This window comes from Mustelus asterias, chromosome 23, assembly GCF_964213995.1.
Source record: "Mustelus asterias chromosome 23, sMusAst1.hap1.1, whole genome shotgun sequence".
Lineage (NCBI taxonomy): Eukaryota > Metazoa > Chordata > Chondrichthyes > Carcharhiniformes > Triakidae > Mustelus > Mustelus asterias.
In genome coordinates, this window is record NC_135823.1 from 65,843,706 (window position 1) to 65,857,622 (window position 13,917).

At 43.6% G+C, this 13,917-nt stretch overlaps 1 protein-coding gene across 6 annotated transcripts in view; it reads right to left on the bottom strand.

Moving 5' to 3' along the window:
- The window catches only part of mapk8ip3 (mitogen-activated protein kinase 8 interacting protein 3), a 132,850-nt gene that overhangs the window by 13,352 nt on the left and 105,581 nt on the right, over nt 1-13,917 (bottom strand). For 4 of the 6 annotated variants that reach the window (XM_078240828.1, XM_078240825.1, XM_078240827.1 and 1 more), the window contains 3 exons: nt 11,553-11,724; nt 10,473-10,586; nt 1,705-1,743 (listed from right to left, as the gene is read on the bottom strand). In XM_078240828.1, the coding sequence (XP_078096954.1) occupies nt 1,705-1,743; nt 10,473-10,586; nt 11,553-11,724 (325 nt within the window). The remainder of the gene's footprint in view (nt 1-1,704; nt 1,744-10,472; nt 10,587-11,552; nt 11,725-13,917) is intronic. The other 2 variants (XM_078240826.1, XM_078240824.1) reach the window with 1 other exon arrangement.

Genomic DNA, 13,917 nt, shown 5'->3' on the forward strand with positions numbered 1-13,917 from the left:
ATTGTTAACTGTTAACGTGAAAGACTTAGTGCAAATATTAAAACAGGCTTCCCCTGATTATATACATTTTAAAAAACTCCCATTAGCAACAGAATAAAAACATATCCAATTCATTACTATTCATTCATAGAATCCCTACAGTATAGAAGGAGGCCATTCAGCCCATTGAGTATGTACGAACCACAATCCCACCCAGGTCCTATTCCCATAATCCCACAAAAATACCCTGCTAATCCCCCTGACACTAGGGCCAATTTAGCATGGCCAATCCACCTAACCCACACATCTTTGGACTGTGGGAAGAAACCGGAGCACCCAGAGGAAACCCACGCAGACACAGGGAGAACGTGCAAACTCCACACAGAAAGTGACCCGAGGCTGGAATTGAACCTGTGAAACCTGGCACTGTGAGGCAGCAGTGCTAACCACTGTGCTGCCCAATCAGTGGGTAAAGGGTGTTGAAACAAACAATTTCACTCAGACAGGGAAAAAAAAAGAGGACCTGGAAAAAAGCTACCGAGTTAAAAGAGGTGGACCACAGATTATTCTATTCAGCCATGAAGGTGGATACATCGGTCAGCAGATTGTCCCACACAGCCAATGGCTGTAGTTTTGGATACTCCAGCTGCTCTGCTCAATTTCTCTAATAGTTCAAAGCAGAAATGACACCATGGCTGCCGTCAGTGCTGTCCTACAATGAGCTGAAGGAGGTGTGACGGGTGACCTGACTGTCGCTTCTCTTTTTTGCTTGCCTAGAAATGGAGTTTCTGCCAAAGCAGGGGCTGTACCTGGCAGCCTGGAGAAACACACACAAGCGAAAGGCTGGTGAATTCAAATGTTAACCATGCTTAAACCCACAATATTCTGACTGGGAGATGGATGTTCGATATTCCATTACAGGCTCGGACCCATCGTTCTCTGGCTGGAAAGTGCTCTTCTCTCGTACAATTGGAACCCCTGGACAACACCATAAAATCCTATCTGGCCTCCAACACCTTGGCTTGCTGCACCTTCTGACGGTTAATCTGACTGCCTCCTCCATTTTCATAACATCCAGATCAGCCTCCCATTCATTGACTCTGTCTACACTTCCCGCTGCCTCGGAAAAGCAGCCAGCGTAATTAAGGACCCCACACACCCCGGACATTCTCTCTTCCACCTTTTTCCATCGGGAAAAAGATACAAAAGTCTGAGGTCACGCACCAACCGACTCAAGAACAGCTTCTTCCCTGCTGCTGTCAGACTTTTGAATGGTCCTACCTCGCATTAAGTTGATCTTTCTCTACACCCTAGCTATGACTGTATCACTACATTCTGCACTCTCTCCTTTCCTTCTCTATGAATGGTATGCTTTGTCTGTATAGCGTGCAATAAATAATACTTTTCACTGTATACTAATACATGTGACAATAATAAATCAAATCAAAAACTAGAATAATTTTGTCATTTCTGACGCCAAACATACTAGGGTGAACTGCAAAACCAGGGAACCTCTAACTGCTTCCTGGTTTCCCATGTGATATCAAACGAACGTAGGATTTACTGGTTTGGTATGGATGAAGAACGCATGGCAAATACGTGCACAATCCACACCTTGACAAATGAAATGCAAGCAGGGTGTGTGGAGGGCATGATGGAGGGGGAAAAAATGATTTAAAGGAAAAAAGACATAGCCAAAACAAAGCAGTCAGCTCTTGAACTTACCCCTGAAGCCCAGCAGTTGACCTCGATGCAAAACTACAGCTGGAGGAGGGAAGGGAGAAGAAAAAAGATTCAGAGAGGAAAGGGAGGGGGAAGAAGAGCAGACGACGCAGGGCTGTTAACGGGGGAGCCCGCAGGATAGGACTGGAACTGAAAAAGACAGGCACACTAACCTCATTGATTGCAAATATTACTGTGCATCATGTACACACAGGCACACACCGCACACACGTGGGCACACACACACTTACACCATTAAAATAAATATGTGCCCCTTAAATAACCAATTGGCAAGATGCATTTTGGTTACAATTATCTCACTGGAGAATTCGATAAAAAACACACGAGTTGTCCAAAAATAACCAGTGAATTTCAATCATGAGCCACAAGGTACAGATATCTCTGATCTGCTCAGACCATGGGGAAATGCTACAACCAGTCTCAGGGCCTTTGGGATAATGTTGGGAAATAACCAGGGCTTCCGGTCCGGATCACTGCCCAGCAATGTCTGCTAGACGTCTGCTTGTGTTGCTATTTTGGTGAGGGCAGGATGGGACTTGCCTGTGATTTCCCTCCCAACCCTGCACAGCACTAGCCTGCTGCTGCTGACTTGTGCCTTTTACTCTCTTACCGGTCAGGTTGGTCATGTATCGCAGAGTACCCATGGAACCATACACCAGGTGGGAGTCAATGTCTTCGGGAGTGGAAGACGGGAAGGAAAGGGAGAAAACTAACAGAAAACGAGGATAAAAAGAAACATGCTGCGGAGCATAGTCAGGTCTGAGAACAACGCAAACTTGGCACAAGCACACAAATCCATTGTAATACTGCCATTCTCTTTCACTCCAAGTATTGATCCCGATGTGATACATCGTCAAAAGCTGATCCAACCATACAATTCATATATACCATTCCCACTATTGATAAACATTAATTCAAGTCAACACTTCCAATCTATAATCTCAAATGAGGATGTTATATTTAATGTTGTGCCCGAGGTAATGCTACAACCTTCTAGCTTTAACTGTCTGCTTCTCATAGAATCCCTACAGTACAGAAGGAGGCCATTTAGCCCTTCGAGTCTGTACCGACCACAATCCCACCCAGGCCCTATTCCCACAACACCGCACATTTACCCTGCTAGTCCCCCTGATACTAAAGGCCAATTAGCATGGCCAATCCACCTAACCCACACATCTTTGGACTGTGGGAGGAAACCAGAGCACCCGGAGGAAACCCACGCAGACACGGGGAGAAAGTGCAAACTCCACACAGACAGTGACCCGAGGCCAGAATTGAACCCAGGTCCCTGGCGCTGCGAGGCAGCAGTGCTAACCACTGTGCCACCTTGACACCCCACATCTGAATTTTAATTTGAACAGCTGTATTTCTAAAGCCAGATCTCCACCCTCATCATTTTCACCCTTTGTAAAACCTTATAGGTTGTGTTTAGATCTGTTCCAAAAAAAAACAATTACCACAACTAGTTTCCAACAAAACCATGCTAATCGTGTTCTCTGGTGTGCAGGTTGTCCATAGGAAGGTCAGAGATCAAGAAGATCCCACAGTACTGGAAGGATGTAATTGCTCAGGAGAGACTGTGGAGGAGATTGACAAGAATGTTGCTGGTACATGAAAATTGCAGGTAAGATTGGATACGCTAAGTTTGTTTTCCTTAGAAAGGAGGAAGCTAAGGGGTGACTTAATTCAGGTGTACAAAATTATGAGGGGCCTAGACAGGATAGAAAGGAAAGACTTGTTTCCCCTCACTGAGGGGTCAATTATCAGGGGGCATAGATTTAAGGTGATTGGTAGAATGATTAGAGGAGACATGAGGGGAAACCTTTTCACCCAGATGGTGGTGGACGTCTGGAATTCACTGCCGAAGGTGGTGGTTAAAGGCAGAGATGCTCGACCTATTTAAAAGGTACCTAGATCTGCACCTGAGGTGCTAGAACCGGCAACGCTACGGACCTGTGGCTGGAGAGTGGGACTAAAATGAGTGACTAGTGTGTTATTCTTCTCTTTTGTTTGGCTGGTGCAGACACAATGGATAGGGTTTTACAGCCTCGCTCAAGCCATTCAGCCCATTGGCCGGAACTCTACCAAACTGTTTGGTAGAGGTGGTAGGGTTCCGGCCAATGGGCTGAATGTCTTTTCTGGTGCCGTAACTTTTCCATGGTATTAAAACCGTGAACTAGTCAGTAGTAAGGTTGCGTAGAGAACTCTTGCTAAGATAAGGAAGCTAACACCAGTGAGTATGTTGAAGCTTGGGTTAAGATGACTTACATGAATTGCTCAATCCTCACTCTAATGGTTTATAGCAGCTGAATCCTTTTGATTAGGTGCAGGCTTATTTTTCATTCTATTCCATTTTCCCTTTGGATCACATCACAGAAAAAGCACCATATAATCCCTGCACAGTCTGAAAATTACAGCCTTTTGAGCTATATATTCATATATCAGAATATGAAGATTATTTGCCTGTCCAGTTGTATCAGATATCCAATGGCAATTAATCCCTGATGCTAATGACATTACCGGAACCATCTCCCTTCATTACTGATGTCCACTGTTCCAAGGCACTCACTCACTCACTTTTCACGTTACCTGGGATAACAGCTGTCACTCCTTGTAGATGAAGTATGTTTCAACGTCTCCACTAGAGTATTTTCAGTTGACAAAACAGTTTCCCAAAGTGTTTTTAGAATTCTCTAACTTTTTATTTGAGAAGAATGTTGACTATTTTATTTACGAGTGTCACAAGTAGGCTTACATGAAGTTACTGTGAAAATCCCCCAGTTGCCACACTCCGGAGCCTGTTCGGGTACACTGAGGAAGAATTTAGCACGGCCAATGTACCTAACCAGCATGTCTTTCGGACTGTGGGAGGAAACCGGAGCACCCGGAAGAAACCCACGCAGACACGGGGAGAATGTGCAAACTCCGCACAGACAGTGACCCAAGCCAGGAATCAAACCCAGGTCCCTGGTGCTGTGAGGCAGCAGTGCAAACCACTGTGCCACCATGCCACTATTTGTATGATTAGCCTGAATATTTAACTCTACACTTATGATTACATCGCTGCTTTCAATGAATATTACTGAGCTAAGACAGTTTTCCGTTTTAACATTAAATATCTAATCGACCTAAGTGCAGAACACTTGACAATCACTCGCACAGTGCTGGTAGAAAGATAGAAGCAGGAGAATTCCTGAGAAATGCATTAAACCTTCATCCCAGTTTATCCAGATGGAGTGAATAAATCCACTGTAGACCTGTCACTCAGAAATATACTCTTCCTATGCAAGAGCGTGGGATTTGAAGAATTGCACCTCAAACATGCCAAACATGGACCATTTATCAGCCACAATCAATCAGCAGTGGTTGTAAAAACTGCTGCACATTATATGGAAAGAATCTAGATCATCATTAATAATGTGAAATACACACACACACACACATAGCATGTCAGCATAAACACACACACACACGCACGCACTTACACTCAGATAAGCAATCTATTAATCAGTCCCACTAGTTGCATTAACTAATAAAGGTATTTTTTGGCCCACACTACATAATTTTGTTTAAAAGCTGCTTTGAAATATTAATTTACCAAAATTGTATCACTATACACTTGTAGTTAAACGGGTGGTGGAGGATTGTGCTCATGAATAGATCCAGCTGAGAATTAATATACTCAAGTATTATACATAACTGGACTAGTTTAATTGGAAACATAGAAACCCTGCAGTGCAGCAGGAGGCCATTCAGCCCATCGAGTCTGCACTGACAACAATCCCACACAGGCCCTATCCCCGCTTAGTTACTCCACTAATCCCTCTAACCTATCTCATCCCGGGACACTAAGAGTTAGTTTAACACATCCAATCCACCTAACCCACACATCTTTGGACTGTGGGAGGAAACCGGAGCACCCGGAGGAAACCCACGCAGACACGGGGAGAATGTGCAAACTCCACACAGACAGTGACCCAAGTCGGGAATCGAACCCAGGTCCCTGGAGCTGTGAGGCAGCAGGGCTAACCACTGTGCCACCCAAATTTATTCAAACTGAGAGGATTTTTACAATGCCTGACTGTGCATCGTTTACTGTGAATTCAGTGCAATGTCTGACATTGAACTGAGGGGCTGGAATTTGCTGAGGAAATGGCAGTGTGCGTTTCGACGTATAAATCAGCAGCAACTTGTGACAAGGAAGAATTACCCCATCGATTGCAAATACTAACTGCAGAACCATTTGTGCCATTTTGCTGCTAGCTTCACAAAAAAACGGCACCTCCCTGTTAACCGCCCCACGAGTTTCATGCAGTTACAATACTTGCACGTTAACTGTCCATTAAATGCAGCACAGAAGGGTGTTAAGCTTGGCAATCAATATTGTAAGTATTCTTTTAAGAGTATGTTAATGACTGCTAAATACCTCTCTGGTTCAGAAAGTGAACCAGTAAAAGTGTGAAGTCTCTTTTCCTTGGGTAGTAAATTGATGTTAGTGATTTTTTATTTTTCCTTTGTGTCTTTTCTCTTTCGCTCTCCTAGTCCAATATTTTTCTCTCTCTTTATTTTTCATCCTATACCTGATTTGATATTATATTAAAGTTTATTTATTAGTCACAAGGTAAGGCTTACATTAATACTGCAATGAAGTTACTGTGAAATTCCCCTGAGTCGCCACACTCCGGCGCCTATTCGGGTCAATGCACCCTAACCAGCACGTCTTTCAGACTGTGGGAGGAAACCAGAGCACCCGGAGGAAACCCACGCAGACACGGGGAGAACGTGCAAACTCCACACAGACAATGTCCCAGGCCGGGAATCGAACCCGGATCCCTGGCGCTGTGAGGCAGCAGTGCTAACCACTCTGCTACCGTGCCATTTTAAATCATGTCAGGAAATTGAGGCAGTTTTAAATTATATTTATGGGTATTAGAAATAAGGCGTAGCTTTTAGTAAAAGCAAAATACTGCAGATGCTGGAAATCTGAAATAAAAACAGCAAATGCTGGATAGACTCAGCAGGTTTACCAGCACCTGTGGATGAAACATTGAATCCGTTCTTCTTTCCACAGGTGCTGCCAGACCCGCCGTGTTTATCCAGCACTTTCTGTTTTAATTATACCTTTAAGTAAATTCAATTTTGTGCTCCTGTATTTGAAACGGTTAATGATTTCAGTTTGGTTCAGGTGCCTGCGCGGTAGTGACAGTTTACGACAGGAAAGTAAACAGGACTTAAAAGGAAATCGTTGCCTGGCAACCAGAGGCCACACTAGGTTAGAAAGAACTTTTGAGTTTAGTTTTAGGTTGGACCCAGGAGAAGCTGGGAAAAAATAGACTTCCCAAAAGAGTAAAAGGTATCAGAAACCAGGGAGTTAGGACATCAAGAATGTCCAAAGATATGTGGGTTAGGTGGATTGGCTATGCTAAATTGTCCCTTAGTGTCAGGGGGACTAGCTAGGGTAAAATGCATGGGGTTATGGGGATAAGGCTTGGGTTCCCACTCTTGTGTGGTCGGTGCAAACTCGATGGGCCAAATGGCCTTCTTCTGCACTGTAGGATTCTATGATTTTATGTCTCAAGTAGACAGATAAGTTAAAGGAACAAAGTACAAGAAGTTGAACATGGTCCTGTTGAGGAGAATTCAAGTAAAAGGCAGAGAAAGTGCTCTGAGGTAGAGACAGCTGCAAGAACAAGATTCAAACTAAGAAGCCAGACATCCGAGGTAAATCAAATGTTTGGTGATATCATCACACAGCTTGTGAAGCAGTGGTGTTCTGTTGGTGTGGCTGGGTACCCGAGAGATTGTTTTAATGCACGTGAAAGTTCAAGGCAGAGGAATACCGAAAGGAAGAGACTGAAATCCTGGAAGTGGATCCTTGGTGAAGGAATCCAATAGAAAGCGTCGTTTGCGAGAAGATTCCAAAGTGGATTTTTCCAATCACCATTCTTCGAAACACTCACGTGGAAGTCAAAATTCCAGTGAGACCCATCGGTCGCAGCGTAACAAGCATCTGGGAGAATTTGATGAGAAATCCACAGAAGTTGTTTCGGATGGGATCTGCCATTTGGTTTTAGAGTGTGGTGCATCTGACAACATTTTACTTATTGTTTTACATGGCTTTCAACTTGCTGAAAACATTAGAGTATAAGATCTATTTTGATAATCAATGAATCCCCTATAAATCTTTGCACATCTGTAAAGGTATCGCTGTGGTGAAGGAGTGGTGCATTTTAGTTCACCCTTTCTGGTTTAATAAATATATGACTGTTTTGCTAAAGGTTAATCGGCAGTCCTGTGACTGTTCATTCACGTCTCTAAACAAGAAAAAATAAAGTGACGGTCGATTAAGCCAGGGTTCTGCTCTGGGATCAGACATCAGCTGGGATTGTAACATTCACCCTCCTCTCAGTCCCTTCTGTATATTTCTCAATCTCTAATTCACATTGGTTAAAGAAATACATTCAGCAAATATGGTCAGTGTATGGCACGGTGGCACAGTGGTTAGCACGGCTGCCTCACAGCGCCAGGGACCCAGATTTGATTCCCAGCTTGGGTCACTGCCTGTGTGGAGTTTGCACATTCTCCCCATGTCTGCGTGGGTTTCCTCCGGGTGCTCCAGTTTCCTCCCAAAGTCTGAAAGACGTGCTGGTTAGATGCATTGGTCATGCTAAATTCTCCCTCAGTGTACCCGAACAGGCACCGGAGTGTAGCGACTCGGGGATTTTCACAGTAACTTCATTGCAGTCTTAATGTAAATCTTCTTGTGACAATAATAAATAAACTTAACTTTAAGATGCTGATGTTCTGTTGTACTCACAAGGCCATTATCCGCTCATACTTCTGGCTTCATTCAGAGTAAAAACTATTTTCAACTGTAGGGTGCAGTCTCTAATGAACAATGAGACTCCCAGCTCAGGAAATTCTAGCTCAATGATTAAATTTGTAAGATTTCATACAGGTATAGAATCATAGAATCCTTACAGTGCAGAAGGAGGCCACTCGGCCCATCAAACCTGCACTGACAATAATCCCACCCAGGCCCTATCCCCATACTCCCATGTATTTACCCTGATAGACCCCCTGACACGAAGGAGTGATTTACCATGGCCAATCCGCCTAACCCGCACATCTTTGGACTAGAGGAAACCAGAGCACTCAGAGGAAACCCACACAGACACGAGGAGAACATGCAAACTCTACAGAGACAGTGACCCAATGCCAGGAATCGAACCCGGATCCCTGGTGCCATGAGGCAGCAGTGCTAACCACTGTGCCACCGTGCCACCCTTCACTTTAGCTACTTTTCCTTATGTACTTGTACAAACGTGATCTGTTTTTATATGCCTTGCTAATTGTCTCTCATGCTCTCAATTTTTTTTAAGTCATCCTTTGCTGGTTTCTAATCTTTTTCCAATCTACTGGACAACTACCTTTCTTAGTAGCATTGTACATTTATCTTTTAGTTTGATATCACTCTTAACTCCCTTAAGTTAGCCACAGTAGGTTTTTTGGTTTGCATTTGTGCAACTTGTATATTAGGAAATTGAGGTGACTGCTCGGGTGAATTTACTCATTCACATATCATTGGATGTGCTTTAGTTCCAGTTTTAGATCTGCCATCATTTTTTGACGGACTATCATTGTGAAGGGTGAACCCTCCCTTTCTGCTACAACTCTCTGTGTTTATAGTTATGCAACATTACATTTTGTTGCAGTTTATGTTTTATCTTGAAGCACCAACTCCTCAAATGTAATCTTTTTGTATATAATAATTAATTTGTATATGAGGACAGCATCAACCTTCTCCTCAATAGATCTCCTGGGTTAAACATTCACATTTTTGTATCACCACCGGATTTTTGGATGTTGAATTAAGGATAAATTCTGCCTCGTCCAACCACATTTTCTCACAAATAAACACTCTCCAATGATTATTGTAATAGAGCCCCTACATTGCAGAAGGAGGCCAGTTGGCCCATCAAGTCTGCGCTGACAACAATCCCACCCTATCCCACAACCCCACATATTTACCTCGCTAATCCCTCTAACTTACACATCCTGGGACACTAAGTGGCAATTTAGCATGGCCACTCAACCTAACCCTCACATCTTTGGACTGTGGTGAGAAACCGGAGCACCCGGAGGAAACCCACGCAGTCATGGGGAGAACGTGCAAACTCCACGCAGACAGTGACCCAAGGTGGGAATTGAACCCAGGTCCCTGGTGCTGTGAGGCAGCAGTGCTAACCACTGTACCACCGTGCCACCCTTGTCATTTCTACAAACTATGTAAACATTTCTTCTGCATCAACTGCCACTTTATAATGCTGTGGTGTGGTTTATCTAGAAGAGCTCCAACATTATCAAGAGTTTTTAGACCTACAACTATCCTGGCTGCACCTGTTCAGAAATGATGTGATTGCATAAGTACGATTAAACACACAGAAATCTCCAAAAATATGAAGTTAAAATTGAACACAGTCAAATGTTTAAATATTCAAGTGAACGTGATGTTTTTGTTAGGCTTATCCGTTAGTACATAACAACACAGAGGGAGCACTGTCATCTTCCATATGTTTCAATCTTCTGTCAAAATGTTTTTAGATCATGATTCATGACCAAGATTCATTGGTGTAACTTTTTTTTTTGGTAACCTGGTAGAACAGTTGCCATCTTGTTTATGGACCTAATGAACTTGTGGCACATTGGAATCCCCCATAAGGAACACAGGTCAAACACGGTTAGCTTACTTTCTGTCAGGGGGATAGAGATCACCACTCCATTTCCCGTCCCCACCCAAAGGCGGTTTCCACCAATGAGCAAAGCTGTGATTCGCACGAAAGAGAACCCCAATTTGCCGGTACCTGTCAATCAAAGCAAGAGATTTCAGAATTAGTTAACGAAAGATAAAGAACGATGCAACTTGTACCAGCACATGATCAGAAGCAGGATCTTAATACTTACCCTGGCTCCCCCTGGAACAGACTGATGCCTGACTGTCATTTCAATCTAATTTATAAAAAAATAACATGGGAAGCAGATGACTCCGGATATCTCACACAGATTCTCTGACAGGAGCTCAGTCGAACACCTGGAGAAACGGCGTGAAGGGACAAAATTGGTCGTTCACGCCATTTCTCCAGGAACTGTACTGCTCTTTCACTGAAACTACCGGGGCCTTCATATTTCCATTCATTGCTTTGAGCCATTTGTACAGAAAGTTAAACACAACTTATTTCCTTACGCAACAATGTGAACACAGAAGCAAACCAAAATGTTCGAGCAAATGCAACACTCCCATTTGAAGGGCCGGCCAGTTCTAACTAATACAGTGGCCTCCCATTCACAAGAGACAATGGTCTCAGCAACAGGGTATCCAACTCCCTTGGAGCATTCCCAGTTGCTTTGGCAGTTGACTGTCAGACTCCTGTTTAAGGTGATGTCAAACACAATCTCAGCCATCATCTAAACTCCGACTCTGGTCTGTGGAAAGTTTTCAGTGGCTCTTGGTCTGATCTCTTGGTAATGAACAATTCAGCTCACTGCTGGGAGCGAAACGTAGAAGGGAAACACACTCCACAAATCGTGCTTCCTTCCAAGAAGTGCATTAGCAATGGGTAAAGACGTCTGTGAGGAACAACACCATACTCCCTTCAGCAAATGGAAAGGGCCAGGAGAGAGAAAGGTCGTAAAACATAAGGAAGGATAATGCTGAAAGGAATGACACTCTGTTAGGATGACAATATTATAGCAGCTGTTGTATAAGAAGCACCTCAACGTCTAAAACAGTAAGCTCATCATTGTATCAAGGTGTGAATGAAGAACCATACCTAGCATCTTACTGACATAAGGCTCAATGTCTACATCCTGTAAATGCTGATGCGTGTGTGCATGATATAAGCGCAATGTGGAATCCAGGCGAATTGATATCCAAACTCCATCGCCAATCCATGCCAACTGGCGCACTTGGCTTTCCCTTCTTGGGTGAGCATCAAAAGACTTCTGTTGAAGAAATAACAAATGAGAGAATAATGAGTGTTTGACATTAGAGGATGATTCTGCAGGTACAAGAATATAAGACTATTACGACAAAACAACCTAATAACCTCCACTTTCTTATTACATGGTGCAGGCATCCCAATTGCACACCCAATGAGAGTAAATTAAACCATGGACTGGGATGGTAAAGCAAACTGCTCCTTCATGTCTGGGAGTCAAGTCAGAATCCATATTACAGGATGAAAATATCTGTCTGTCAGCAGTCAGGATCTCTCTAACATGAACTGAGCTTTAACAGTACAAATCCAGTATCAACCCAGTACTAATCCAGTACCAATCCAGTAGTTTCAATCCAGAAGTATCAACCCAGTATCAATCCAGTACTATCAACTCAGTACCAACCCAGGACTAATCCAGTAGTATCAACCCAGTACTAATCCAGCAGTACCAATCCAGTACCAATTCCTGTAGTATCAATCCAGTACCAACCAGTACTAATCCAGTACCAACCCAGTACCTATCCAGTAGTATCAATCCAGTACTATCGACTCAGTACCAACCCAGTACTAATCCAGTAGTATCAACCCAGTACCAACCAGTACTAATCCAGTACCAATCCAATTCCCAGTGTGGAAAATGGAAACATTTACCTGGCATTACTGGTGCTTTTCTGCAATTGTGGCTAAGGTGAGATAGGTATGTGGAGAGATTTACTTTGCTTTTATTTATTCTTTATAAAACAACTTCAGTGAACTGTGGGTGTAGAGTGGGAAATATCTCCATTGCCCAACATTGAAATCTTATATTCTGACATTAAAATAAACCGTGGAAAAGGTCTGAAAGTATATACAGTACTTGTATATGTATTTCATAAAAGTTGCAGGTGCCTGGAAGTCTTTTTGCTGTCTATAACACAGTCTCTGATTTTTACTATCGTTAATAAACTGCCTGAGGTGTGCTGTTCCAGTTAATACGTGGAAACCTCTCACAAGGCAATAACTGCAATATCACAAACAGCTGGAAACTGATGAGCAAAAATCAAATGTTTCCACTAAACTCTCATCCCATCATGCTGGACTTAGTGACTGAAGCATGAACTCAGCTGGAACCTTTAACTTCAGTCAGGATGTAAATTGGGTGATATTGGATCAGCTACCCATCATACAATCCACCTGATTTGTCCTTTCATTCGGTCACTGATATGGAAAACCGGGACTTCATAATATCATTGAATCCCTACAGTACAGGAGGTGGCCTTTTGGCCCATCGAGTCTGTACCAACCTCAATCCCACCCAGGCCCTATTCCCGTAACCCCACATATTTACCTCGCTAATCACCGGCACTGGAGTCAATTTAGAACAAAGAACAATACAGCACAGGAACAGGCCCTTCGGCCCTCCAAGCCCGTGCCGCTCCCTGGTCCAAACTAGACCATTCTTTTGTATCCCTCCATTACCACTCCGTTCATGTAGCTATCTAGATAAGTCTTAAACGTTCCCAGTGTGTCCACCTCCATACCAGGCAACATCCTGGTAAACCTCCTCTGTACTCTCTCCAAAGCCTCCACGTCCTTCTGGTAGTGTGGCGACCAGAACTGGACGCAGTATTCTAAATGCGGCTGAACCAACGTTCTATACATCTGCAACATCAGACCCCAACTTTTATACTCTATGCCCCGTCCTATAAAGGCAAGCATGCCATATGCCTTCTTCACCACCTTCTCCACCTGTGACGTCACCTTCAAGGATCTGTGGACTTGCACACCCAGGTCCCTCTGCGTATCTACACCCTTTATGGTTCTGCCATTTATCGTATAACTCCTCCCTACATTAGTTCTACCAAAATGCATCACTTCGCATTTATCAGGATTGAACTCCATCTGCCATTTCTTTGCCCAAATTTCCAGCCTATCCATATCCTTCTGTAGCCTCTGACAATGTTCCTCACTATCTGCAAGTCCTGCCAATTTTGTGTCGTCCGCAAACTTACTGATCACCCCAGTTACACCTTCTTCCAGATCGTTTATATAAATCTTTTATATATATTAGCTTGGCCTATCAACCTAACCCGCACATTTTTGGACTGTGGGAGGAAACCGGAGCACCCGGCGGAAACCCACGCAGATACAGGAAGAACGTGCAAACTCCACACAGACAGTGACCCGAGGCTGGAATTGAACCCGGGTCCCTGGCGCT